Source organism: Zootoca vivipara, chromosome 2, assembly GCF_965207765.1.
Source record: "Zootoca vivipara chromosome 2, rZooViv2.hap1.1, whole genome shotgun sequence".
In the NCBI taxonomy this organism is placed as follows: Eukaryota; Metazoa; Chordata; class Lepidosauria; order Squamata; family Lacertidae; genus Zootoca; species Zootoca vivipara.
Window position 1 is genome coordinate 119,023,961 of NC_142584.1, and position 25,814 is coordinate 119,049,774.

Here is a 25,814-nt window from a genome sequence, read left to right on the forward strand (position 1 = left end):
TCGTTCCAATTCCAAAATATCAGGTGTTCTCAAGACAAACCACTCTTTTAACCAAGTCCAAGAAGCCGCTTCAAAATACCTTTTCAAGCCCGGAAGTGAATTATAGAAAGTTAGATTCGGAATCTATTCCAAACCCCTCCAATGCAGAAATCTAATTTCAAGCATCCATGACAAATTTCACTCATAAAAAAGTCAATTCAAGAATTCACAACAGGGTGAATTATAGAAAGGTAGATTCAGAATCTATTCCAATGCAGAAATCTAATTTCAAGCATCCATGACAGATGGCCATCCAACTTCTTAAATACCTCCAATGAAGGAGAGTCCGCTCCCTTCTGAGGAAGTTCCTTTTCACTGCTGGCTCTTACTATCGGAAAATTCTTCCTCATCTTTATGAGAAATCTCCTTTTCTGTTGCTTGAATCACCTCTTCAGATTCCTTCATGACCTTGAGAAGGACTTCTGTAAGTCTGAGAATATCCAGGGGATTGGACCATGCTCTATATTTGGTGGGAAACCCATAGAAAGGAGTCCAATATAGGGCCTAAGTCATCTAGGCATTGGTCAGATTGTCATAATTACACACATGCTTATCTGTTTGGATGGAAGTGATTCTTATTCCAGGGGAAGTGGTGACTGTGAGATGACAGGTGCTCTTGCCAATATTGTCCAAACGTCAAGTAAAACTTTGACACAGCAGACCAAGAGTTTACCCGCTGAGGTAGATGTATTGGGAGGTTAGGTTTAGGGCTGTGTGGTATTGCTTTATTGTATGTGGGATCCCTATAAAGGGAACTTCTTCCTGTAGGTGAGAAGTTACCATCAGTTGAATGCAACATTTAAGTTAGATTTTTAAAAATGGATTTGCAGAACGAAACTCACAGTTTGAAAGGGAGTTATTAGGCTCCAGGGTTAAAATGTTTTCTAAAATGTATAAGCTCTTACTTGGGTGGGATACAAAGAATGAAATGATGAAATCATCAATGATAAGCTGGGCCAGAAATGTAGGACACAATATTGACTTTGCTTTAAAGTTTATGGGAACAGCTGTGGAAAGTAAATTTAAGGTTTACAGCTCTCTACATGCTAAAGGAAAACTTCATGAAGATGATGCAGAGGAGGTCAACCAAGATGATCAAGGGTCTGAAACTAAGCCTTATGAGGAGTGCTTGAAGGAACTGGGGGGGGGGGGGTTAAATCTATTTTTTTGGAATGCTTCGGTTTTCGAACAGACTTCCAGAATCGAATAAGTTTGAGAACCAAGGTACCATTGTAGTCAGTTTCTTCAGTCAGTCCTAACTGACTATATAACCACAATGGGTTACCTTACAGTTTTTGTGTGAACGTAAATAAAGATCCTTGGAGATTCAGGCAGAAGTTGAACAAACAATAAATATTTATTTTACAGAACAAAGTTGAAAAAAGCAAAGGATGTGTCAGGAGATAATGTTCTTTCAGGAAACAGTTACCTTAATAATAAATTGTACTAAATTTAGTGTATGTTACAAGCTTCTAAACAAGGTAGTAAATACACAGCTTCTTTTAAACTTCTGTTGCTTCTTTTAAGTTATTCCTCTTTGATGTTACAGGTGTCTAGAGAGGATGGCCAATGCTGAACTTATTTCGAGTTATTTCACTTCTGCTCCTTAACTTAGCTGTTGCAGCTAAATATTTTGATTCTTAATCAAGGTGGTACTTTCTGTCAGTTTCCACGCTCCTGCTATTCTGGCAGACCAGGGGGTCACCACACGCTTCATAAGTGGTTTGGGATTCTTCTCTTTCTAGAAGATCTTTCCCTTCCTGACTGAAATGAGACCCAAGTAGACAGTATCCTCACAGCTTCTCCTTCTCCTTGCTTCCAGCCTTCTAGTTCACTCCTGTTGTGGCAAGGCTACCTGAAGAAAGCATATTACTGTACCTGTACCTCACAATCTGGTGCCTTATTCCTGAAACTAACTGTATGCTTCAAATTAGTGTCTTGTTCAAAAAGGCAATAATCACTGTGCCTAACTGCTGCATTAACAGAAAGCATATATTTAGCCGAGAAAACATACTGAGAGAACATATATCTTTAGCTGTGTTCACAGTCTGCAAAGGAAGGCATCCATCACTTAGTCGCAAGATGTTTGGCAAAAATGATGTGCAAGTTGAAGTTGGGTGCTTTCCACACAGGATGTCTGATAAAGATAAGGGGCTTTTTGCCTTGCCTGCCAAAAGGGGATTTTTGGCTTTGACTGTGTATACCATGAGGCCAAAATAGGGTAAGAGTATGCTGTGCCTTGGCAGAAAAAAATCAGAAGTAATCCTAAAAGGCTATAGGGAGGGTGATGTCCAAGCTTATTGGTTTAATTTTGCTGCAATATATGAATATGCATTTCTGATGTTGTATGCTGAAAAGGTATATACTGTAAACTCTGGGCACTGTTGCCCTGGGTCCAGACTTTGGGAGAAGACTCCTCTTGGCCTGTTGCTGTTAGGAATAAACTGACTTTCTATTTCTTCAACTGCTGCATCTGTGATCCTTGAGAGGCCTCATACCTTAGGGTCCCAGGTATCCCAGCAACACTGAATACTCTCACAAGACATTAGTCTTTCTAAGCTCAGAGACCCTTTTCTCTAGCTTTGGATAATTTCCTCAGAGTGAATTTCATACACAGACGAGAACCAACCCTCCTTCCTCCTTCCTCTCCCACAAAACTTTCCCTCCGCTCTCTCAGAAACTGCTCATTTTATTTTCCCTCCAAAAGTGCTGGCTCCACCCCCTGTTTTGGTAGCCAATCAGAGAAAGGCTCCAGCCCTCTCATGGAATTCTGAGGCACTGCACCCCCTGACTCTGGTCCAGCTCAGCTGCCCATCACAGATAGCTTCTACAATTACAGTGGTACCTCTACTTACGAATTTAATGCGTTCCGAACGCACATTTGTAAGTCGAAAAAAAAGGTAAGTCGAATCCCATAGGAATGCATTGGGAGAAAAAATTCGTAAGTAGAAGCAACCCTATCTAAAAATTCTTAAGTAGAAAAAATCCTATCTAAATCACATCCAAGATGACGGGCAGAGCTCCATTCGTAAGTAGAAACATTCGTAAGTAGAGTTATTCGTAAGTAGAGGTACCAACCAACCCTCCTTTCTCCTTCCTCTCCCACAAAACTATCCTTCCACTCTCTCAGAAACTGCTCATTTCATTTTCCCTCCAAAAGTGCTGGTTCCACCCCCTGTCTTAGTAGCCAATCAGAGAGAGGCTCCAGCCCTCATGGAATTCTGAGGCACTGGCTCTTGTCCAGCTCAGCTGCCCATCACAGATAGCTTCTACAATTACTAATTACACACCATCAAGAAACCTTGGCTGTTTTGACGGTTGATTCAAAGCAGCTAAGAAAGCTCTAGCTAAGACAATTAAGACATTATAATCCATCAGAGGAACCCACGGTGCTAAATAACAAGAAAGCTGAAAATACGAAACCCTTGGGACTAGCTAATGGAACAGAGCGAAGACTAATGCTGGGAGCTGGTGGCCCAGGGTTAAATTTTAAGACAGATCATCCGAGGAAGCCTGAATGGCAACCAGTCTCCTGTAATGAGATGAAAACCCTCATTTCTTGCCTGAAATCAAACACAGCATCCCCATGAGGTCATGGAATGGTGGATAGAATAAAAGGTGGGGAAGGGGGGGGAAGAAAATAGGTAAAACAGATTACAGAAGCAAAACACTGTAGGTCTTAAGATGGACTAATCCTAGCCTATCCACTAACGATATAGTATTTCAAGCACATTAATGAGCAGCACATGCTACTGAGGAAGAGCGGAGGACAAGTACAAGTAGATTCAGAGCTGATGAAGCGGCTGGGCCAAAGCCGAAAGGACGCTCAGTTGCGGATATGCCTGGAAGCGAAAGGAAAGTCCGATGCTGTAAAGAAAAATATTGCATAGGAACCTGGAATGTAAGAACCATGAGTGGAGGTAAGCTGGATGTGGTCAAAAATGAGATGACAAGAATAAATATCGACATCCTGGGCATCAGTGAACTAAAATGGAAGGGAATGGGCGAATTCAGTTCGGGTGACTATCATATCTACTACTGTGGGCAAGAATCCCGTAGTAGAAATGGAGTGGCCCTCATAGTCAACAAAAGAGTGGCAAAAGCTGTAATGGGATGCAATCTCAAAAATGACAGAATGATCTCGATACGAATCCAAGGCAGACCTTTTAACATCACAGTAATCCAAGTTTATGCACCAACTACCGGTGCTGAAGAAAGTGAAATTGACCAATTCTATGAAGACCTACAACACCTTCTAGAAATGACACCAAAGAAGGATGTTCTTCTCATTACAGGGGATTGGAATGCTAAAGTAGGGAATCAAGAGATAAAAGGAACAACTGGCAAGTTTGGCCTGGGAGTTCAAAATGAAGCAGGGCAAAGGCTAATAGAGTTCTGTCAAGAGAACAAGCTGGTCATCACAAACACTCTCTTCCAACAACACAAGAGACGACTCTACACATGGATATCACCAAATGGGCAGCATCGAAATCAGATTGATTATATTCTCTGCAGCCAAAGATGGAGAAGCTCTATACAGTCAGCAAAAACAAGACCTGGAGCTGACTGTAACTCAGATCATCAGCTTCTTATAGCAAAATTCCAGCTTAAACTGAAGAAAGTAGGAAAAACCACTGGGCCAGTAAGATACAATCTGAATCAAATCCCTTATGAATACACAGTGGAAGTGAGGAACAGGTTTAAGGATTTAGATTTGGTGGACAGAGTGCCTGAAGAACTATGGATGGAGGCTCGTAACATTATACAGGAGGCAGCAACGAAAACCATCCCAAGGAAAAGGAAATGCAAGAAAGCAAAATGGCTGTCCAACGAGGCCTTACAAATAGCGGAGGAGAGGAGGCAAGCAAAATGCAAGGGAGATAGGGAAAGATACAGGAAACTGAATGCAGATTTCCAAAAAACAGCAAGGAGAGACAAGAGGGTCTTCTTAAATGAGCAATGCAAAGAAATAGAGGAAAACAATAGAATGGGGAAAACCAGAGATCTGTTCAAGAAAATTGGAGACATGAAAGGAACATTTCGTACAAAGATTACCATAATCAAGGACAAAAGTGGTAAGGACCTAACAGAAGCAGAAGACATCAAGAAGAGGTGGCAAGAATACACAGAGGAATTATACCAGAAAGATATGGAGGTCTCGTACACCCCAGATAGTGTGGTTGCTGACCTTGAGCAAGACATCTTGGAGAGTGAAGTCAAATGGGCCTTAGAAAGCACTGCTAATAACAAGGCCAGTGGAAGTGATGATATTCCAGCTGAACTATTTAAAATTTTAAAAGATGATGCTGTTAAGGTGCTACACCCAATATGCCAGCAAGTTTGGAAAACTCAGCAATGGCCAGAGGATTGGAGAAGATCAGTCTACATCCCAATTCCAAAGAAGGGCAGTGCCAAAGAATGCTCCAACTACCGCACAATTGCGCTCATTTCACACGCTAGCAAGGTTATGCTTAAAATTCTACAAGGCAGGCTTAAGCAGTATGTGGACCGAGAACTCCCAGAAGTGCAAGCTGGATTTCGAAAAGGCAGAGGAACCAGAGACCAAATAGCAAACATGCGCTGGATTATGGAGAAAGCTAGAGAGTTCCAGAAAAACGTCTACTTCTGCTTCATTGACTATGCAAAAGCCTTTGACTGTGTCGACCACAGCAAACTATGGCAAGTTCTTAAAGAAATGGGAGTGCCTGATCACCTCATCTGTCTCCTGAGAAATCTCTATGTGGGACAAGAAGCTACAGTCAGAACTGGATATGGAACAACTGAGTGGTTCAAAATTGGGAAAGGAGTACGACAAGGTTGTATATTGTCTCCCTGCTTATTTAACTTATATGCAGAATTCATCATGCGAAAGGCTGGACTAGATGAATCCCAAGCCGGAATTAAGATTGCTGGAAGAAATATCAACAACCTCAGATATGCAGATGACACAACCTTGATGGCAGAAAGCGAGGAGGAATTAAAGAACCTTTTAATGAGGGTGAAAGAGGAGAGTGCAAAATATGGTCTGAAGCTCAACATCAAAAAAACCAAGATCATGGCCACTGGTCCCATCACTTCCTGGCAAATAGAAGGGGAAGAAATGGAGGCAGTGAGAGATTTCACCTTCTTGGGCTCCTTGATCACTGCAGATGGTGACAGCAGTCACGAAATTAAAAGACGCCTGCTTCTTGGGAGAAAAGCAATGACAAACCTAGACAGCATCTTAAAAAGCAGAGACATCACCTTGTCGACAAAGGTCCGTATAGTTAAAGCTATGGTTTTCCCAGTAGTGATGTATGGAAGTGAGAGCTGGACCATAAAGAAGGCTGATCGCCGAAGAATTGATGCTTTTGAATTATGGTGCTGGAGGAGACTCTTGAGAGTCCCGTGGACTGCAAGAAGATCAAACCTATCCATTCTTCAGGAAATCAGCCCTGAGTGCTCCCTGGAAGGACAGATCGTGAAGCTGAGGCTCCAATACTTTGGCCACCTCATGAGAAGAGAAGAATCCTTGGAAAAGACCCTGATGTTGGGAAAGATTGAGGGCACTAGGAGAAGGGGACGACAGAGGACGAGATGGTTGGACAGTGTTCTCGAAGCTACGAACATGAGTTTGACCAAACTGCGGGAGGCAGTGCAAGACAGGAGTGCCTGGCGTGCTATGGTCCATGGGGTCACGAAGAGTCGGACACGACTAAACGACTAAACAACAACAACAACAATGAGCAGCACAGGGAATGGTCAGTTTCCCAGTGGTATGGAAGAAGCAGTTATGGACCCCATGGCGAGGGTCAGTGGGGACAAATCTGCTTGGGCAACTGTCTTGCACACACACCCAGTGATGGAGCTTCATGCTCTGGGGCCGGAGAGCAGGCAGGGGTGGCGCTGGTGTGCGTCTTGGGGGCATGACATGTCACCTGTGGGGCGTGACGCCCAGCGCAAGCGGAGCAGCAGCATTTTCAGGTTGTAGAGTATTTTCTACAGAGCGGTTACATTTGGTGTGAGAGAAATCAAGGCCTTCATCCACACCCCTCACCAAATGACTCAGAGACTTCTCTCCCCCTCCCTCTCCCCCTCCCTTTCACATTCCTCAACCCCTTTCACAATTGTCCCTCAGCCCTAATTTTTCCACACCATCCTTTAGAACAGTTCTATGACCTAAGAGATGCAGAAAAGCACCTTCATTGGTCACCTTCCAGAATGCAAGGGAGGTGCATCCCCACCCTGAAACATGTGCTTGGGAGTGGGGGGGGGGGCCTTGATGCAGAGTCCATGGCAGCCCCTAGAGCGCAGGCGCAGAAGCAGGAAACCGGCAGGCCGGGAGAGGGAGGGGCTGTCTCGGTGCCCTCGGCTTGCCAAGGGTTAAAAGGAGCAGAGCTGGATTCCTAGAGAGGACAGGAAGTGGAGGGGGGAGGGCAAGGTCCTCCAGAGCAGAAGCCCTCCCCTTCCCAGTCCCTTTCTGCAAACAAAGAGGAGGCTGCTTTCTTCTCTCTGCTTTGCAAAAAAACTTCCTCGGTGCCCCTCGTGGAATCTGGTGAGTCTCTTCTATCTTCCCCCTTAGGGCGCAACTGGGAGAAGGGGGTCCCAGGGCTGCAAGGGAGGAGGGAAGGGCCACCCCCCCGTTCAGCTCATGCATTGGGGGGGTGAGACCCCCAAGTCAGGGACAGGGAGCAGAGGGTCCTGCCCCCAATTCCTCTCTGCCAAGCCGGGGGGGGAGGGGCTGAGTGTCTAGCAGGTCTGCAACTCTGTTCTTCCTTTGGACGGAGATGCTGCCTTCCTTTTTGGGGAGGAGTCTTTGGGGCAACAAAAACAGGGCATGGAAATAAGCCCCCTCCAAGTGTGGAGTGTGGAGATACACCCCCCTCCAAGTGTGGAGACTGGATGGGAGACCCTCTCCCACCACCTACCCAACTACAATTCCCAGAGGATTGGTGACCACTCTGGGAATTGCAGTCTTTGGGCAGCAGGACTGAAGGGGTCTCCTGGCAACTCTCAGCGTCCTGAACCAATTCTGGTTCCCAGGATTCTTGGGAGGAGTCACTAGGGCCAGGTGAGATCTGGTTCCCAACCTTGTGATGGATCAGCAGCTAAACATCTGCCCCCTCCCCACTGAGCATGTGCCACTCTCTTGAGCAATCCAGTCTTGCTCAGCTAAATATTTTTAGGAAGACCCACGCCCCTCCTGCCCTGGCAAGGCACTGGGGTGAAGCTGCCACCGCCATCAGCATCCTGTGTGAAGAATAATAATAATATTTAAAGGTAAAGGGACCCTTGACCATTAGGTACAGTCGTGACCGACTCTGGGGTTGCGGCGCTCATCTCGCATTATTGGCCGAGGGAGCTGGTGTACAGCTTCCAGGTCATGTGGCCAGCATGACAAAGCCGCTTCTGGGGAACCAGAGCAGTGCACGGAAACGTCGTTTACCTTCCCGCTTGGAGCGGTACCTATTTATCTACTTGCACTTTGACATGCTTTCAAACTGCTAGGTTGGCAGGAGCAGAGACCGTGCAACGGGAGCTCACCCCATCACAGGGATTCAAACCGCCGACCTTCTGATTGAATCATAGAATCATAGAATCATAGAATCATAGAGTTGGAAGAGACCACAAGGGCCATCCAGTCCAACCCCCTGCCAAGCAGGAAACACCATCAAAGCATTCCTGACAGATGGCTGTCAAGCCTCTGCTTAAAGACCTCCAAAGAAGGAGACTCCACCACACTCCTTGGCAGCAAATTCCACTGCCGAACAGCTCTTACTGTCAGGAAGTTCTTCCTAATGTTTAGGTGGAATTTTCTTTCTTGTAGTTTGAATCCGTTGCTCCGTGTCCGCTTCTCTGGAGCAGCAGAAAACAACCTTTCTCCCTCCTCTATATGACATCCTTTTATATATTTGAACATGGTTATCATATCACCCCTTAACCTTCTCTTTTCCAGGCTAAACATACCCAGCTCCCTAAGCCGTTCCTCATAAGGCATCGTTTCCAGGCCTTTGACCATTTTGGTTGCCCTCTTCTGGACACGTTCCAGCTTATCAGCATCCTTCTTGAACTGTGGTGCCCAGAACTGGACACAGTACTCCAGGTGAGGTCTGACCAGAGCAGAATACAGTGGTACTATTACTTCCCTTGATCTAGATGCTATACTCCTATTGATGCAGCCCAGAATTGCATTGGCTTTTTTAGCTGCTGCATCACACTGCTGACTCATGTCAAGTTTGTGGTCTACCAAGACTCCTAGATCCTTTTCACATGTACTGCTCTCAAGCCAGGTGTCTCCCATCCTGTATTTGTGCCTTTCATTTTTTTTGCCCAAGTGTAGTACTTTACATTTCTCCTTGTTAAAATTCATCTTGTTTGCTTTGGCCCAGTTGTCTAATCTGTTAAGGTCATTCTGAAGTGTGATCCTGTCCTCTGGGGTGTTAGCCACCCCTCCCAATTTGGTGTCATCTGCAAACTTGCTCAGGATGCCCTCAAGCCCATCATCCAAGTCATTGATAAAGATGTTGAACAAGACTGGGCCCAAGACAGAACCCTGTGGCACCCCACTAGTCACTACTCTCCAGGATGAGGAGGAGCCATTGATGAGCACCCTTTGGGTTCGGTCAGTTAGCCAGTTACAAATCCACTGAATGGTAGCATTGTCTAGCCCACATTTTACCAGCTTCTTTACAAGAATATCATGGGGCACCTTGTCAAAGGCCTTGCTGAAATCAAGATAGGCTACATCCACAGCGTTCCCTTCATCTACCAGGCTTGTAATTCTGTCAAAAAATGAGATCAGATTAGTCTGACATGACTTATTTTTCAGGAACCCATGCTGACTTTTAGTGATAACAGAGTTTCTTTCTAGGTGCTCACAGACTGTTTGCTTAATGATCAGCTCTAGAATCTTTCCTGGTATTGATGTCAGGCTGACTGGGCGGTAATTGTTTGGGTCCTCTCTTTTCCCCTTTTTGAAAATAGGGACAACATTTGCCCTCCTCCAGTCTGCTGGAACTTCGCCTGTTCTCCAGGAATTTTCAAAGATTATTGCCAGTGGTTCTGAAATCACCTCTGCCAGTTCTTTTAATACTCTTGGATGTAGTTCATCTGGCCCTGGAGACTTGAATACATCTAAACTAGCCAAGTATTCTTGTACTACCTCCTTACTTATTCTGGGCTGTATTTCACCTGCTGAATCATCTGCTCCATATTCTTCAGGTCGGGCGTTGTTTTCTTTCTTGGAGAAGACTGAGGCAAAGAAGGCATTGAGGAGTTCTGCCCTTTCTCTGTCCCCTGTTTGCATTTCACCATCTTCTCCTCTGAGTGACCCCACTGTTTCCTTGTTTTTCCTTTTGCTACGGACATACCCATAAAAGCCCTTTTTGTTGCTTTTAACCTCTCTAGCGAGCCTGAGTTCATTCTGTGCTTTAGCTTTTCTGACTTTGTCTCTACACGTGCTGGCTATATGTTTGATTGGCAAGCCCTAGGCTCAGTGCTTTAACTCACAGCGTCACGCGTGTCCCATATAATAATATTTATCTGCCACCACTTTGACTGGGTTTCCCCAGACACTCAGGGCGGCTTCCAGCACATATAAAAACATAATAAAACATTAAATATTAAAACCTTCCTGATACAGAGCTGCCTTCAGATGTCTCCTAAAAGTTATGTGGTTCTTTAGTTCCTTGACATCTGATGGGAGGGTGTTCCACAGGGAGGGCGTCACTACCAAGAAAGCCCTCTGCCTGCTTTCCTGTAACTTCTCTTCTGGCAGTGAGGGAACCACCAGAAGGCCCTCGGAGCTGGACCTCAGTGTCCGGGCTGAATGATGGGGTTGAATACATTCCTTCGGGTATACTTGGCCGAGGCCTTTTAGGGCTTTAAAGGTCAGCACCAACACTTTGAAGTGTGCTCAGAAACATACTGGGAACCAACATAGATCCTTTAGGATCGGTCTTACATGGTCCCAACAGCCACTCCCAGCCACCAGTCTAGACTCCGCATTCTGCAGAACACTAAGGGAATGACACAGAAGTTGCTGCAGACCAAAGTCAGAAAAGCTTTAATTGCTGCAAATGGTATAAGGAAACATGATAAGGAATTAAGGGAAAAGATGGTGTTGACCTGGAGTGGTTATAAAAATTATGGTCTCTCCCCGAGAGCCACGGGCCCTCCTCCGAAGAGAGCTTCTCTAAAGAAAGCACAAGCAAAATCACTCAATTTTACGTGAATAAGGAAAATGAGGAGGTGGCTAAGAAACAGCAGGAGCCAGAATATTTCCAACCTTATACGGTCTCTCAGCAGCTATAATGATGAGCAGAAAGAGGTTTTGGGCCCAGCCAGCTCAGCTGCAAAGTCATCTCTTGCATTGAGACGTGGGGGCTCCTACATGTAATAGCTACTCGGCTATTTTCTGCCCATGCTCTGGGGTTGCAGATTTCAGGCTTGGGGACAGAATGCTGGCTGGTTTTTGCACCAAGTTCTGCCCATAGGCCCCACTGAGTTCAATGTGATCTACTCTCAAGTCACTTCTGTGCAGAAAGTGCCAGCCTTACGAAGTGGGGGTGAGGCGCAAACAGATGATATTGGAATCACTGGAGATGTTTAAAATGGGGTTTCTGTTGGGAAGGGGCTGCCCCATTTGTGCTTCTCCAGGAGCAGGGCAATATCTAGGGCAGGAGAATCCCTGCAGGGCGTCTGAGGCTCCCTTTGCTTCTTCCTCTCTCCCAGGACCCTGCAGCCTGTTGTGGCTTCTCAACTCCTCAGGAAGGATGAAAGAGACTGATCCTGCAAACATAGCGAGGACGGAAGGGGGAAGATGGACAGTTGACCTGGTCAGGTTGCCTCCTGCATCCCTCCTCACAGCCTCTGAGCCTTCCCTCCCAGGGACCTCCAAGAGATCTGGTGAGTTCCAGGGGAGTGGATATGTTTTTTAACAAAAAAAGGAGAGTTTTTTAAAATTAAAAATACCAATTTATTGTTTGCTGACAGGAAGCAGTGCCTCAGAGGATACTTCCAAAAGCTGAGCGCCTCACTATGGTTGCCCAGAGGCTTATATACTTTATTTCTGGCTGATATACATGAAGCATTACATATTCATTAGCTAATTGTTCAACAACATCCTTCCTCACTCCTTTTAAAGTTAACTTCCCCTTTTCTCACATAAGCTCTATTGTTCTGAACAAACTTTATTGGTTCTTCCAAGCAACATTCCACAGATAAGATAAGCGGAGCTTTACCGTCACTGGTTAGTACAAAGAGAATAGTCTTCTAGCAAATGTCCATGGCAATGGAGAGGGGAACAACATCCTGTTGTACGGAACAAACTGTTTCTCACAATATGGGTTTTCTCAGGTCACTACCATGCCATCCTTTCAAAGTGGGGGTAAGGTGCAAACAGATGATATTGGAATCACTGGAGATGTTTAAAATGGGGTTTGTGTTGGGAAGGGGCTGCCCCATTTGTGCTTCTCTATGAGCAGGCCAGTCTGTAGGGCAGGAGAATCCCTGCAGGGCCTCTGAGGCTCCCTTTGCTTTTTCCTCTCTCCCAGGACCCTGCAGCTTGTTGTGGCTTCTCAACTCCTCAGGAAGGATGAAAGAGATGGATCCTGCAAAGGTAGCGAGGATGGAAGGGGGAAGGTGGACGGTTGACCTGGTCAGGTTGTCTCCTGCATCCCTTCGCACAGCCTCTGAGCGTTCCCTCTCAGGGACTTCCGAGAGATCAGGTGAGTTCCAGGGGAGTGGAGATGGGGACATGGATGCATGGGGCTGGAGACATAATGGGACTTGCTCAGCTTGGGGGTGGGAGGAAGCAGGCAGGCAGGCAGATGGAGATTGAGAAGGTGAGCACATTTTTGGGCTCCTCCACCCACCTGCCTGCTTGTGCCTTTGTCATCTGCAGGCAATTTGAGCTAGGAATAGATCACAGCTCCCTGGCCACCGCGATGTATTAGCAGCTCAAAATGTCTAAAACCAGTACCGTGATTGAATGCTCTACTCATGTTAGACAACTTGTTAGACAACAATGTTAGAGGATCCTGGCACCGTCCGTACGGCGCTGGAGTGGCACCGACGGCAACCCGCTATGTACAGCACATGAGCGACAGCGCTACAAACGAGGCATGTGTCGTATGTAGTGATGCTGCACATGCGCGCTATATAGTGATGCCCCGCCCCCTGTGTGCATGTCATGTTTGCCGCTCCAGGTTTCTAAAACCAGTACCGTGATTGAATGCTCTACCAATGTCAGACAACTTACCGATCCATCGGGCAGCACTAGAAGCCATGACTCTTGAATCTGCTTTGCAGATTGAACGCAAATGGGGCCTCGGTGTTTTGCCTTTTTTCTTTTCTTTTTCGAAAAACTTTTTTATTTTCTTTTAAAAACAAGGATCATATAGGACTAATAAATGATACAAATATGTAGACTGAGTCCTCTCAGTCTTCTCATATGATTCTCAAAAATAGCAGAATAAATTTGCAGGAATATCTATAACAGTGTTTCTCAACCTTTTTTGGGCAAAGGCACACTTGTTTCATGAAAAAAATCACGAGGCACACCACCATTAGAAAATGTTAAAAAAATTAACTCTGTGCCTATATTGACTATATATAAAGTAATTCTCCCACGGCACACCAGGCGGAACAGTGGTTGAGAAACACTGATCTATAACATATTGTTCATCATTGGTGGTCAGTGTATGAGTTCTGAGTTCATGAATTGGTTTAAATTGGGGGTTGGGAAGGAGAGATAGGAGAGAGCAGAGTACATTCAACATCTCCTAGCCGAATGCTGAGTCAGGAGCTCTTGTGGCTGTTGTGCTTAGAATAAGTGTGAGTCATAGTCATTTTTCCTCTACTGTTACCAATGAAACAATACAGAGTTGGTCTCCTCATTATGGGAGACTTAAATGGAGTAACAAATCCAGAACTTGATAGAACAGCAAACAAAAAGAAAAAACAGAGAGAATAAATTACCAAAAAATTTCTTTGGAATGGTGGATAATTTAGATTGGATTGATTCGTGGAGGTACAGACACCCCATTCAAAAAGAATGTAGACTCGATGGAATATGGGTATTGAAGGGCTTAAGAATAAGAATAGGCAAAGTAGAGATACAACCCAAGACAATAGCAGATCACAATCTGGTGACATTAATTCTAAATGAAAAGGATCAAAAAATTAATAAAAAATGGAAAATGAATGTTTTTCTATTAAGGAATGAAAAAGTATTACAAGGAGCACGTAACTTAATGAAGGACTATTTTGAATTAAATTGTAATGGAGAAGTAGATTTAAAAACAGTTTGGGAAGCTGGAAAAGCAGTGGTAAGGGGTTATTTTATTCAACAGAACTCGATCCTCAGAAAAGCAAGAGAAAATAAAAAAAAAATGTTTTGAAGGGCAGAATATGGGAGCATAATTGATCAAGAGATGGAATATCATATCCAATATTGGCAATACAAAAATTTTGAAAGGGCCAATAAGCCAGGCAAGTTGTTAGCGTGGCAGCTAAAAAAACGGAAAAATGAGAGATTAATAATTAGATTAAGAGTAGAAGAAAAAATTATAGATAAACCAAAGGAAATTATGAAAGTTTTTGAAAAAAATTATACAGCCTTGTACAAGAGAGAGAAAATTAGTAAACAGGATATAGATTAATTTATTTAAAAAATCATAAATTTCCAAAGATACCCATAGAGAAAATTAAATTATTGAATGAGGCATTTACTGAAACAGAAATAAAAAAGTAACTCAAATAATGAAGATAGGGAAAGCGCCTGGGCCCGACGGAATCCCAATAGAGTATTATAAAAGCTTAGAAGAAATATTAATAACACCACTAAAAGATTTAATGAATGAAAAAAAGGAATTATGCCAGATACCTGGAAAGAAGCATTGATAACACTACTACCAAATCAAAATACTGATTTAGAATTACCAATCAATTATAGACCTATATCATTGTTAAATTGTGATTATAAAATTTAAGCAGGAGTATTAGCTGAGATATTCAATTTAATATTAGAAGATATAATCCATGGAAATCAGGCGGGATTTGTGAAAGGAAGACAAGTGAAGAACAACATAAGAAATATAATAAATATTTTTGAATGCTTAGAAAATGAGAGAGGGAAACAGGCTGCAATAATGTTAGTTGATGCTGAATTAAGAGAATATAATGAAATAAAATTACATCTGAATGTCTGGTTAGAGTATTTTCAAATTAAAGATTCCAAAAATATTTTAAAAATTTGCTTCGAAATTTCAAAAATGGATAATATATTATTAGAGGGGGGAAGGAAATATGTTTAAAATTATATAAATTGTTATTGAAATGGGAAACAAAAGATGAACAGATAAAATAAGTAATGATTAGATGGGCACAAGATTTGGGGGGAACGATTATGTTAGAAATATGGGGGAAATTATGGAAAAGGGATATAAATTTTACCCCAAATTATGATTTGAAAGAAAATGCTTAAAATGCGATATAGGTAGTATTTAACACCGGCAAAATTGGCAAAGATATATAAAGGCAGTAGTAATATTTGTTGGAGGTGCCATAGTGAAATTGGAACATTTATACACTTCTGGTGGCATTGCAAAGAAATCAAGAAATTTTGTGAAGAAATCTACAAAGAGCTGAAAAAGTAGTTAATTACTCCTTCAGGAAGGACCCAGAGATATTTTTATTAGGAATGTTAAACGATGATATTAAAGAAAAAGACAGATGTATAATGATGTATGCAACTGCAACTGCTAGACTCCTAATTGTGAAGAATTGGAAAAGTAAGAGAGTACCAAGTAAGAATGATTGGCAAACCAAAGTGATAATATATCAGAATCTGGCGAAGAAAATAGGGGAAATTAAGGGGTTATCTGATCAAAAAATAGACAAAGATTGGAAGATTTTAAAGGATTATATAATGTATTTTGTTTTTTTTAAAAAGCTGATCTTATAGCAGACTTATAGCAGGCCAGAAATAAATAAAAGGAAGGGAACAAATAGACATACAGGTATACACGAGAACTGAGAAATGTAAAGCTCAATACAGAAAAGGCTGGAAGTCAGCACAAGGTGGGGGTGTGGTGTGGTGGGAATTGGAATCTTTTCTTATATTTTATTTTATTATTGTTTGTCTTTATGTTCCTTTTTCTTGTTTTGCATTAGTTTTGTAATTTGAAAGGAAAATAAAATTTCAATTTTAAAAAAAGACTGACCATTGAGATGGAGTGGACTCCATGATTGAGCCAAACAAAATCTATCCCAGATAAATGCCAAGCAACTCCAGCCAACAAAGGCAGTGAAAACTATAGTAAGGCGTCACATCTAAGTCTTTTCAGTTTGTCCTCTATCAAAAGCATTCATTAACATTGTTCAATACTCTGGCACTTCATTTCTTCCTGAGGCTCTAATTACCTTCGGTCTTCATTGCAGATGGTGATGAATTGGAAGGGAAGAACAAGGGGGACCACAACAGAATCTACATAGAGGAGAAGTCAGATTCAGAGTGTGGAGAGAACATCCGTCAGAGCTCCCAATCCACCTCCCATCAAAGAAAGAGCTTAATTCGAAGGAATAGCCTCACTTCCCATCAAATAATTCATACTAGAAAGAAACCCTATCAGTGCTTTGAATGTGGGAAGAGCTTCAGTCGAAAGGACAGTCTCACTTTGCATCAAAGAGTTCATACCGGGGAGAAACCCTATCACTGCTTAGACTGTGGAAAGAGCTTCAGTGACAGGAACAAACTCATGACCCATAAAATAATTCATACAGGGGATAAACCGTATCAGTGCTTAGAATGTGGGATGAGCTTTCGTCTGAGTGGTGATCTCACTTCCCATCACAGAATTCATACAGGGGAGAAGCCCTATCAATGCTTGGAATGTGGAAATAGCTTCAGTCACAGTAATAGTCTCACTGCCCATCGAAGAATTCATACAGGTGAACAACCCTATCAGTGCTTGGAATGTGGGAAGAGCTTTAGTCAAAGGAGCACTCTCAAGACCCATCAAAGAACTCATACAGGGGAGAAACCCTATCAGTGCTTGGAATGTGGGAAGAGCTTCAGTCACAGTACTAGTCTCACTGCCCATCGAAGAATTCATACAGGTGAACAACCCTATCAGTGCTTGGAATGTGGGAAGAGCTTTAGTCGCAGCCACCATCTGACATCACATCAAAGAATTCATACAGGGCAGAAACCCTATCAGTGCTTGGAATGTGGAAAGAGCTTTCATCAGAGTGCTCATCTCACTTCCCATCAAAGAATTCATACAGGGGAGAAACCGTATCACTGCTTGGAATGTGGGAAGAGCTTTCGTCTGAGTGGTGATCTCACTTCCCATCAAAGAATTCATACAGGGGAGAAACCCTATCAGTGCTTGGACTGTGGAAAGAGCTTCAGTCACAGTAATAGTCTCACTGCCCATCGAAGAATTCATACAGGGGATAAACCGTATCAGTGCTTGGAATGTGGGAAAAGCTTCAGTCAAAGCACCCATCTCACTTCTCATCAAAGAATTCATACAGAGGAGAAACCCTATCAGTGCTTCGAATGTGGAAAGAGCTTCAGTCGGAAGGATAGTCTCACTTCCCATCAAAGAATTCATAAAGGGGAAAAACCCTATCAGTGCTTCGAATGTGGAAAAAGCTTCAGTCAAAGCACCCATCTCACTTCTCATCAAAGAATTCATACAGAGGAGAAACCCTATCAGTGCTTCGAATGTGGAAAGAGCTTCAGTCACATCCAAAGCCTCACTTACCATCGAAGAATTCATACAGGGGAGAAACCCTATCAGTGCTTCGAATGTGGAAAGAGCTTTCGTCTGGGTGGAGATCTCACTTCCCATCAAAGAATTCATACAGGGGAGAAACCCTATCAGTGCTTGGAATGTGGAAAGAGCTTCAGTCAGAAGAATAGTTTCACTTCTCATCAAATAATTCATACAGAGGAGAAACCCTATCATTGCTTGGAATGTGGAAAAGGCTTCAGTCAAAGGGGCAATCTCAAGACCCATCAAAGAATTCATACAGGGAAGAAACCCTATCAGTGCTTGGAATGTGGAAAGAGCTTCAGTCAGAAGAATAGTTTCACTTCTCATCAAATAATTCATACAGAGGAGAAACCCTATCATTGCTTGGAATGTGGAAAAGGCTTCAGTCAAAGGGGCAATCTCAAGACCCATCAAAGAATTCATACAGGGAAGAAACCCTATCAGTGCTTGGAATGTGGAAAGAGCTTCAGTCGGAAGGATAATCTCTCTTCCCATCAAAGAATTCATGCAAGAGCGAAAACGTCTTAGTGTTTGGAATGTGGGAGAAGATTCAGTCATGGCTCACCAAATACAGGGTTGAAAGCATATCAGCACATGGAATGTGTATAAAATTTCACTTACTAAAAAGTCAATTTAAGATTTCACAGCAGGGTGAATTATAGAATTATAGATTCAGAATCTAGTCCAACCCCCTCCAAAAAATTCATTTTAAGCATCCATGACAGATGGCCATCCAACGTCTTCTTGCAAACCCCCCAATGAACGTCCACTCCTTTCTGATAAGAGTTCCTTTTCACTGTCAGGTCTTACTATTACAGATAAAATATTTAAAAAGACTTTGGAGAAGACTTCCGGTGTGATGGCCTATGGCGTTTGACTGCTTTCCTAGGACACGGCACCCCAGTCGTGCAATTAAACAATGTGAATCTGGGGGTGATTATCCCTGTTGAACCCCACAGGGACGGGGCGAATGTATCTTCATCTACGGGTCGTCTGATATCTGCTGCTTGCTACAATGGAAGGCAGGGACAGGGGCTCTGGATGTTTAGCATTGCACGAATTGGAAACTCTCCAATGCCAACGCCATGAGCGGGAGCATTCCTGTTTTTTCAACAAAGATTTGAATTTGGGGTTTGACAGGACTTTCATCGCTCTGCTACAGAATATGTGATGTGAACGTCTCATCTTTTTTATACTTGCTACTGTTGGGCCAACGCCCTCCCTCACTTGTCTGAATGGTGAGCAACTTAGCCTGTAGTAGCAGAGTACAGCAGAAGCAAACTGTCATTGGAACGCAGCACCAATATTTTTTTACAAAAGAAAATAATAAGTCAACAGAACGGGGAGCTGACTCACGCACCCCTATACTTCAGCCAAAGCCAGGTGCAAGCACCAGAGGGGAGGAGGGCAATGCCTAGGGGGGAGAGGGAGGAGATACATAAATAGCTCCCATTCTCACACAACAATATATGTTGCCCCGCGGAGGACCTTAAGGTCCACAAACAACAATATTCTGGAGATCCCAAGCCATAAGGTGGCTATATTGGCCTCAAATAGGGCCAGGGCCTTTTCAGTATTGGCTCCAACTTGGGGGAACGCTCTTTCACAGGAGAATGCTTTGAATGTGGGAAGAGCTTCAGTCGAAAGGACAGTCTCACTTCGCATCAAAGAGTTCATACCGGGGAGAAACCCTATCAATGCTACAAATGTGGAAAGAGCTTCAGTCGGAAGAATGGACTCACTTCCCATCAAACAATTCATACAGAGGAGAAGCCCTATCACTGCTTAGACTGGAAAATGCTTCCGTCTGAAGGAAAGTCTCACTTCCCATCAAAGAATTCATACAGGGGAGGAACCCTATCAGTACTTTGAATGTGGGAAGAGCTTCAGTCGGAAGAAATATCTCACTTACCATCAAAGAATTCATACAGGGGAGAAACCGTATCAGTGTTTAGAATGTGGGAAGAGCTTTCGTCTGAGTAGTGATCTCACTTCCCATCAAAGAATTCATACAGGGGAGAAACCCTATCAGTGCTTGGAATTGTGGAAAGAGCTTCTGTCAGAGGTCAGGTCTCACTTTGCATCGAAGAATTCATAGAGGGGAGAAAAGATATCAGTGTTTTGAATGTGGGAAGAGCTTCCTGGACGGGGCGCATCTCATTACCCATCAAAGAATTCATACAGAGCAGAAACCCTTTCAGTGCTTGGAATGTGGAAAGAGCTTCAGTCACAGCCATAATCTCACTTCCCATCGAAGAATTCATACAGGGGAGAAACCCTATCAGTGCTTAGACTGTAGAAAATGCTTCTGTCTGAAGGAAAGTCTCACTTCCCATCAAAGAATTCACACAGGGGAGATACCCTATCAGTGCTTGGAATGTGGAAAGAGCTTCACTCGGAAGGACAGTCTCAGTTCCCATCAAATAATTCATATAGGGGAGAAACCCTATCAGTGCTTGGAATGTGGGAATGGCTTCAGTCACAACTCCCAACTCAATTCCCATTGAAGAATTCATACAGGGGAGAAACCCTTTAAGTGCTTGGAATGTGGAAAGAGCTTCACAAGGAAGGACTGTCTCACCTCCCATCAACGAATTCATACAGGGGAGAAACCCTATCGGGGGAAACGCATGGAGAGGAGTCCGATATAGGGCTTAAATCATCTTGGGATTGGTGAGATTGTCATAATTACACACATACTGGTTTGGACGGAAGTGATTCTTATTCCAGGGGAAGTGGTGACTGTGAGATTGCAGGTGCTCTCGCCAATACTGTCCAAACGTCCAGTAAAACTTTGACACAGCAGACCAGTAGTTTACTCTCTGAGGTAGATGTGTTGGGAGGTTAGGTTTAGGGCCATGTGGTATTGCTTTATTGTATGTGGAATAGGAGGAGTCAAATACATCCGCTGAAGCTCTTTGACTCCTCCTTTCGACTGAAGCTCTTTCCACATTTGAATGTGCAATGAGCTTCAGGCACAGTAAGAGCCTCACTTACCATCAAAGAATTCATAATGGGGAGAAACCCTGTCAGTGCTTCAAATGTGGGAAGAGCTTCAGTCTAAAGGACAGTCTCACTTGCCTTCAAAAAGTTCATACAGGGGAGAAACCATATCAGTGCTTGGAATGTGGAAAGAGCTTTGGTCGCAGGCACCATCTCACTTCCCATCAAAGAATTCATACACACACACACAAAAAGAATTCATACAGGGCAGAAACACCATCTGACTTCCCATCAAAGAATTAATAGAAGAGAGAAAACTTCTTAGTGTTTGGAATGTGGGGAAAACTTCAGTCACAGTGCCACTCTCATGGCCCACCAAATAATTAATACAGGGTTCAAAGCATATCAGCGTATGTAATGTGGATAAAATTTCACTCATAAAAAAGTCAATTCAAGAATTCACAACAGGGTGAATTATAGAAAGGTAGATTCAGAATCTATTCCAATGCAGAAATCTAATTTCAAGCATCCATGACAGATGGCCATCCAACTTCTTAAATACCTCCAATGAAGGAGAGTCCACCCCCTTCTGTGGGAGTTCCTTTTCACTGCTGGCTCTTATTGTCATAATTACAGACATACTTACTGGTTTGGATGGAAGTGATTCTTATTACAGGGGAAGTGGTGACTGTGAGATTACAGGTGCTCTTGCCAATATTGTCCAAACGTCCAGTAAAACTTTGACACAGCAGACCAATAGTTTACCCGCTGAGGTAGATGTATTGGCAGGTTAGGTTTAGGGCCGCTTGTTATTGCTTTATTGTATGTGGGATCCCTATAAATGGAACTTATTCCTCTAGGTGGGAGGGAGACTGGTCCAGTTACCATCAGTTGAATGCAACATTTAAGTTGGATTTTTAAAAAATGGATTAGGTTCCAGGGTTAAAACATTATCTAAAATGTATAACATATTACTTGAGTGGGATACAAAGAATGAAATGATGAAATCATCAATGATAAGCTGGGCCAGAGATGTAGGACACAACACTGACTTTGCTTTATGGGAACAACTGTGGAAAGTAAATTTAAGGCTTACAGCTTGCTACATGCTAAGGGAAAACTTCATGAAGATGATGCAGAGGAGGTCAACCAAGATGACCAAGGGTCTGAAACCAAGCCTTATGAGGAGTGCTTGAAGGAACTGGGGGGTGGGGTAACTATTTTAAGTGAAGTTTGCCGAAACCTACACTTGCGACATGGGTTGCCATACATCCAGATTTTCCCGGACATTTCAGTAATTTCCGCCCAGACGCTGCTTACATTTCTGGATGTGTGGCAACCATATCTACATACAGTGGTACCTCCATTTTCAAACAGCTTAGTTCCCGAACAACTTTGAACTTGAACCCTGCAAACCTGGAAATCAATGTTCCAGTTTGCGAACTTTGCCTCGGAAGTCGACCGTGCTCCTGATCTTCTGTTTTTACTGTTGCACTGCTAATTTGTGTCCCCTTGCATTGTAATCAAAGTCTTCCATTTCCGATTGCAGTGTTCTGAGGTGATATTTGGAGCTCATATTTGGTGCTTTTGTTTTTGCTAAAAAAAATATGTGTTTATATTTGGCTTTTTCGTTTTTGTGACTGTGGCTTGTTCTTCGTTTTTGATTGATTGTGTGACTGCGGCAATGTATAAAAGCGGCCCATCCAAACAATGTGTATCATCAGTGCACGTAAGATTTTTTTTTTTGATTTTTTAAATCTACAGTACTGTCTATTTTAAAGTACAGTACATTGATTATTGCTTTCATTTTATGGATCTATAGTCTCGGTAAATAGAAAAATTCATGGTAAATTGATGTTTTAGGAGTTGTTTTTAAAAGTCTGGAACATATTAATCTGTTTTGCATTACTTTCTATGGGAAAGCACGCCTTGGTTTTGGAACGCTTTGGTTTTCGAAAAGACTTCCAGAATGGATTAAGTTTGAGAACCAATGTACCACTGTAGTCAGTTTCTTCAGCCAGTCCTGACTGACTATATAACCAGAATGGGTTATCTTACAGTTTTTGTGTGAACATAAACAAAGATCCTTGGGGACTCAGGCAGAAGTTGAACAAACAAGATTTATATTACAGAACAAAGTTGAAAAAAGCAAAGGATGTTTCAGGAGATAATGTTCTTTCAGGAAACAGTTACCTTAATAATAAATTGTACTAAATTTAGTGCATGTTACAGGCTTCTAAACAAGGTAGTAAACGCAAAACTTCTTTTAAATGTCTGTTGCTTCTTTTAAGTTATTTCTCTTCGATGTTACAAGTGTGTAGAGAGGATGGCCAATGCTGAGCTTATTTCCAGTTATTTCACTTCAGCTCCTTAACTTAGCTGTTGCAGCTTAATATTTTGATTCTTAAACAAGGTGGTACTTTCTGTCAGTTTCCACACTCCTGCTATTCTGGCAGTATAGCAGACCAGGGGTCACCACACCCTTCATAAGTGGTTTGGGATTCTTCTCTTTCTAGAAGATCTTTCCCTTTGTGACTGAAATGAAACCCAAATAGACAGTATCCTCACAGCTTCTACTTCTTGCTACCAACCTTCAAGTTCACTCCTGTCTGAATACTCTCACAAGACACTAGTCTTTCTAAGCTCAGAGACCCCTTTCTCTAGCTTTGGATAATTTCCTCAGAGTGGATTTAATACACAGACCAGAACCAACCCTCCTTTCTCCTTCCGCTCCCACAAAACTATCCCTCCACTCTCTCAGAAACTGCTCATTTTATTTTCCTTCCAAAAGTGCTGGCTCCACCCCCTGTCTTAGTAGCCAATCAGAGAGAGGCTCCAGCCCTCTCATGGAATTCTGAGGCACTGCACCCCCTGACTCTGGTCCAGCTCAGCTGCCCATCACAGATAACGTCTACAATTACTAATTACACACAATCAACAAACCTTGTCTGGTTTGACGGTTGATTCAAAACAGCTAAGAAAGCTCTAGCTAAGACAAGACATAAGAATCCATCAGAGGAATCCACGGAACATTTGATCAAACGTAGGTTGGAATACAAGAGTGCTCCACGACAAGAAAGCTGAAAATACGAAACCCTTGGGACTAGCTAATGGAACAGAGGGAAGACAAATGCTGGGAGCTGGTGGCCCAGGGTTTAATTTTAAGACAGATCATCAGAGGAAGCCTGAATGGCAACCAGTCTCCTGTAATGAGATCAAAACCCTCATTTCTTGCCTGAAATCAAACACAGCATCCCCATGAGCTCATGGAGTGGTGGATAGAATAAAAGGTGGGGAAGGGAGGAAGAAAAGAGGTAACAGATTACAAAAGCAAAACACTGTAGCACATTAATGAGCAGCACAGGGAATGGTCAGTTTCCCAGTGGTATGGAAGATGCAGTTATGGACCCCGTGGCGAGGGTCAGTGGGGACAAATCTGCTTGGGCAGCTGTCTTGCACACACACCCAGTGACGGAGCTTCATGCTCTGGGGCCGGAGAGCAGGCAGGGGTGGGAGTGGTGTGCGTCTTGGGGGCATGGCATGCCACCTGCGGGGTATGGCACCCAGCGCAAGCGGAGCAGCAGCCGCAATACAGGATCAGCAGCTAAACATCTGCCCCCTCTCGTGAGCAATCCAGTCTTGCTCAGCTAAATATTTTTAGGAAGCCCCATGTCCCTCCTGCCCTGGCAAGGCACATCATCCTTTAGAACAGTTCTATGACCTAAGAGATGCAGAAAAGCACCTTCATTGGTCACCTTCCACGTATGTCACAGGCTTCTATTATTACAACTATTACCCTGCCCTCCACTCAAAGGTACCAGGGTAGGTTACAGAAATTAAAACATTTAAAAAGTTTAAAACAACTCACAATAACAGAAAAAGGAGGGTCCTTAAAAAATACAGCAAACCCACAATTTATGCTCACTTTACTTGCACGATCGCTACCTTCCACAATTCAAAATATATACAGTAATCTGTAGGAAAACATCAGGAGGGGGGTGAGAGAGCGGGAAGCCAACACTTTCCAATCCTATCGCCCACTGCACTTGCCCAGAGAGAGTGTTTGGGCGTCATCAGCGGGTCTGAGTTGGGAGAGTGAGATTGGGCCTAGCAGGAGCACACAGAGCAAGGGAGGGGAGGGGATCCAGAATGAGAGGGAAAGGTGTGAGCGAGGAGAAGAGGTCTGGAGATGGTTCCGTCTGAGAGCATGGCCCCACAATGCAAGGGAGGTGCACCCCCACCCAGAAACATGCGCTTGCACCCAAATGACTTTGCTTGCACCAAAAGGCTCTCTCCAGTGTGGTGTAGTGGTTAAGAGTGGACTCGTAATCTGGAGAACCGTGTTCGCATCTCTGCTCCTCCACACGCAGCTGCTGGGTGACCTTGGGCTTGTCACACTTCTTTGAAGTGTCTCAGCCTCATCTCACAAAGTGTTTGTTGTGGGGGAGGAAGGGAAAGGAGAATGTTAGCTGCTTTGAAACTCCTTTGGATAGTGATAAAGAGGGATATCAAATCCAACCTCCTCCTCCTCCTCCTCCTCCTCCTCCTCCTCTTCTTCTTCTTCTTCCACAGCACCTGTTTTAAAAACTGCTTCAACCACAAGAACACGCACACTTCTTGGGAGGCTGCATATGAGCACAAGGAGGAGTCAAATACATCCCCTGAGCACTTAAAACACCGGATAAGCAACAAGGGATATGTGCCAGAACAAGTTCTTAATGTCGGGGCTTCTCTGTGGGGGAAAATAAAGCCTTGTAATAGGTAACTGAGTTGCCACTTCTTTTTAGCTACTGAAGCCTAACTTGTAATTGTATCCTGAACTGGGATTTTGCAGCCTGGAGAGAACCTCTTGCTCTTCGTCGCTGGCATGTTCTCTTCTGGCGTAGCCAGGATTTTTGTTTGGGGATGTGTGTGCAGAACCTCAGTTTCCTATGTATTTTTCCAGATTTTAATTGATTGGGGGCAGCTGCCCCTCCCTGCCCCCCCCCCCCACCCGGTGTGCTCTTGAGAAGGCGGCATTAACAGATGTACACTGCAGAATAGTAACGGGGAACCCCCTTCTCCCTT

At 43.5% G+C, this 25,814-nt stretch overlaps 2 protein-coding genes and 1 pseudogene across 3 annotated transcripts in view; all 3 read left to right on the forward strand.

Annotated features, from left to right (window-relative positions):
- The window catches only part of LOC118081209 (uncharacterized), a 50,643-nt gene extending 28,152 nt beyond the window's left edge, over positions 1–22,491 (forward strand). Inside the window, exon 6 of the mRNA XM_088664283.1 lies at positions 16,795–22,491. Within this exon, the coding sequence (XP_088520409.1) occupies positions 16,795–18,332 (1,538 nt within the window). The 3' untranslated portion in view covers positions 18,333–22,491. The remainder of the gene's footprint in view (positions 1–16,794) is intronic.
- On the forward strand, positions 11,586–16,217 carry LOC148687198 (uncharacterized). Its single transcript, XM_088664257.1, has 3 exons — positions 11,586–11,925; positions 12,573–12,746; positions 16,195–16,217. Exons 1-3 carry the CDS (start codon positions 11,601–11,603, stop codon positions 16,200–16,202), a joined length of 507 nt encoding a protein of 168 aa, XP_088520383.1. The 5' UTR covers positions 11,586–11,600; the 3' UTR covers positions 16,203–16,217.
- LOC148687199 (uncharacterized) lies at positions 18,664–23,018 on the forward strand (annotated as a pseudogene). Its single transcript, XR_015948293.1, has 2 exons — positions 18,664–18,675; positions 19,362–23,018. The product of XR_015948293.1 is annotated as an uncharacterized LOC148687199 (transcript).
- Positions 23,019–25,814: the final 2,796 nt, after the last annotated feature.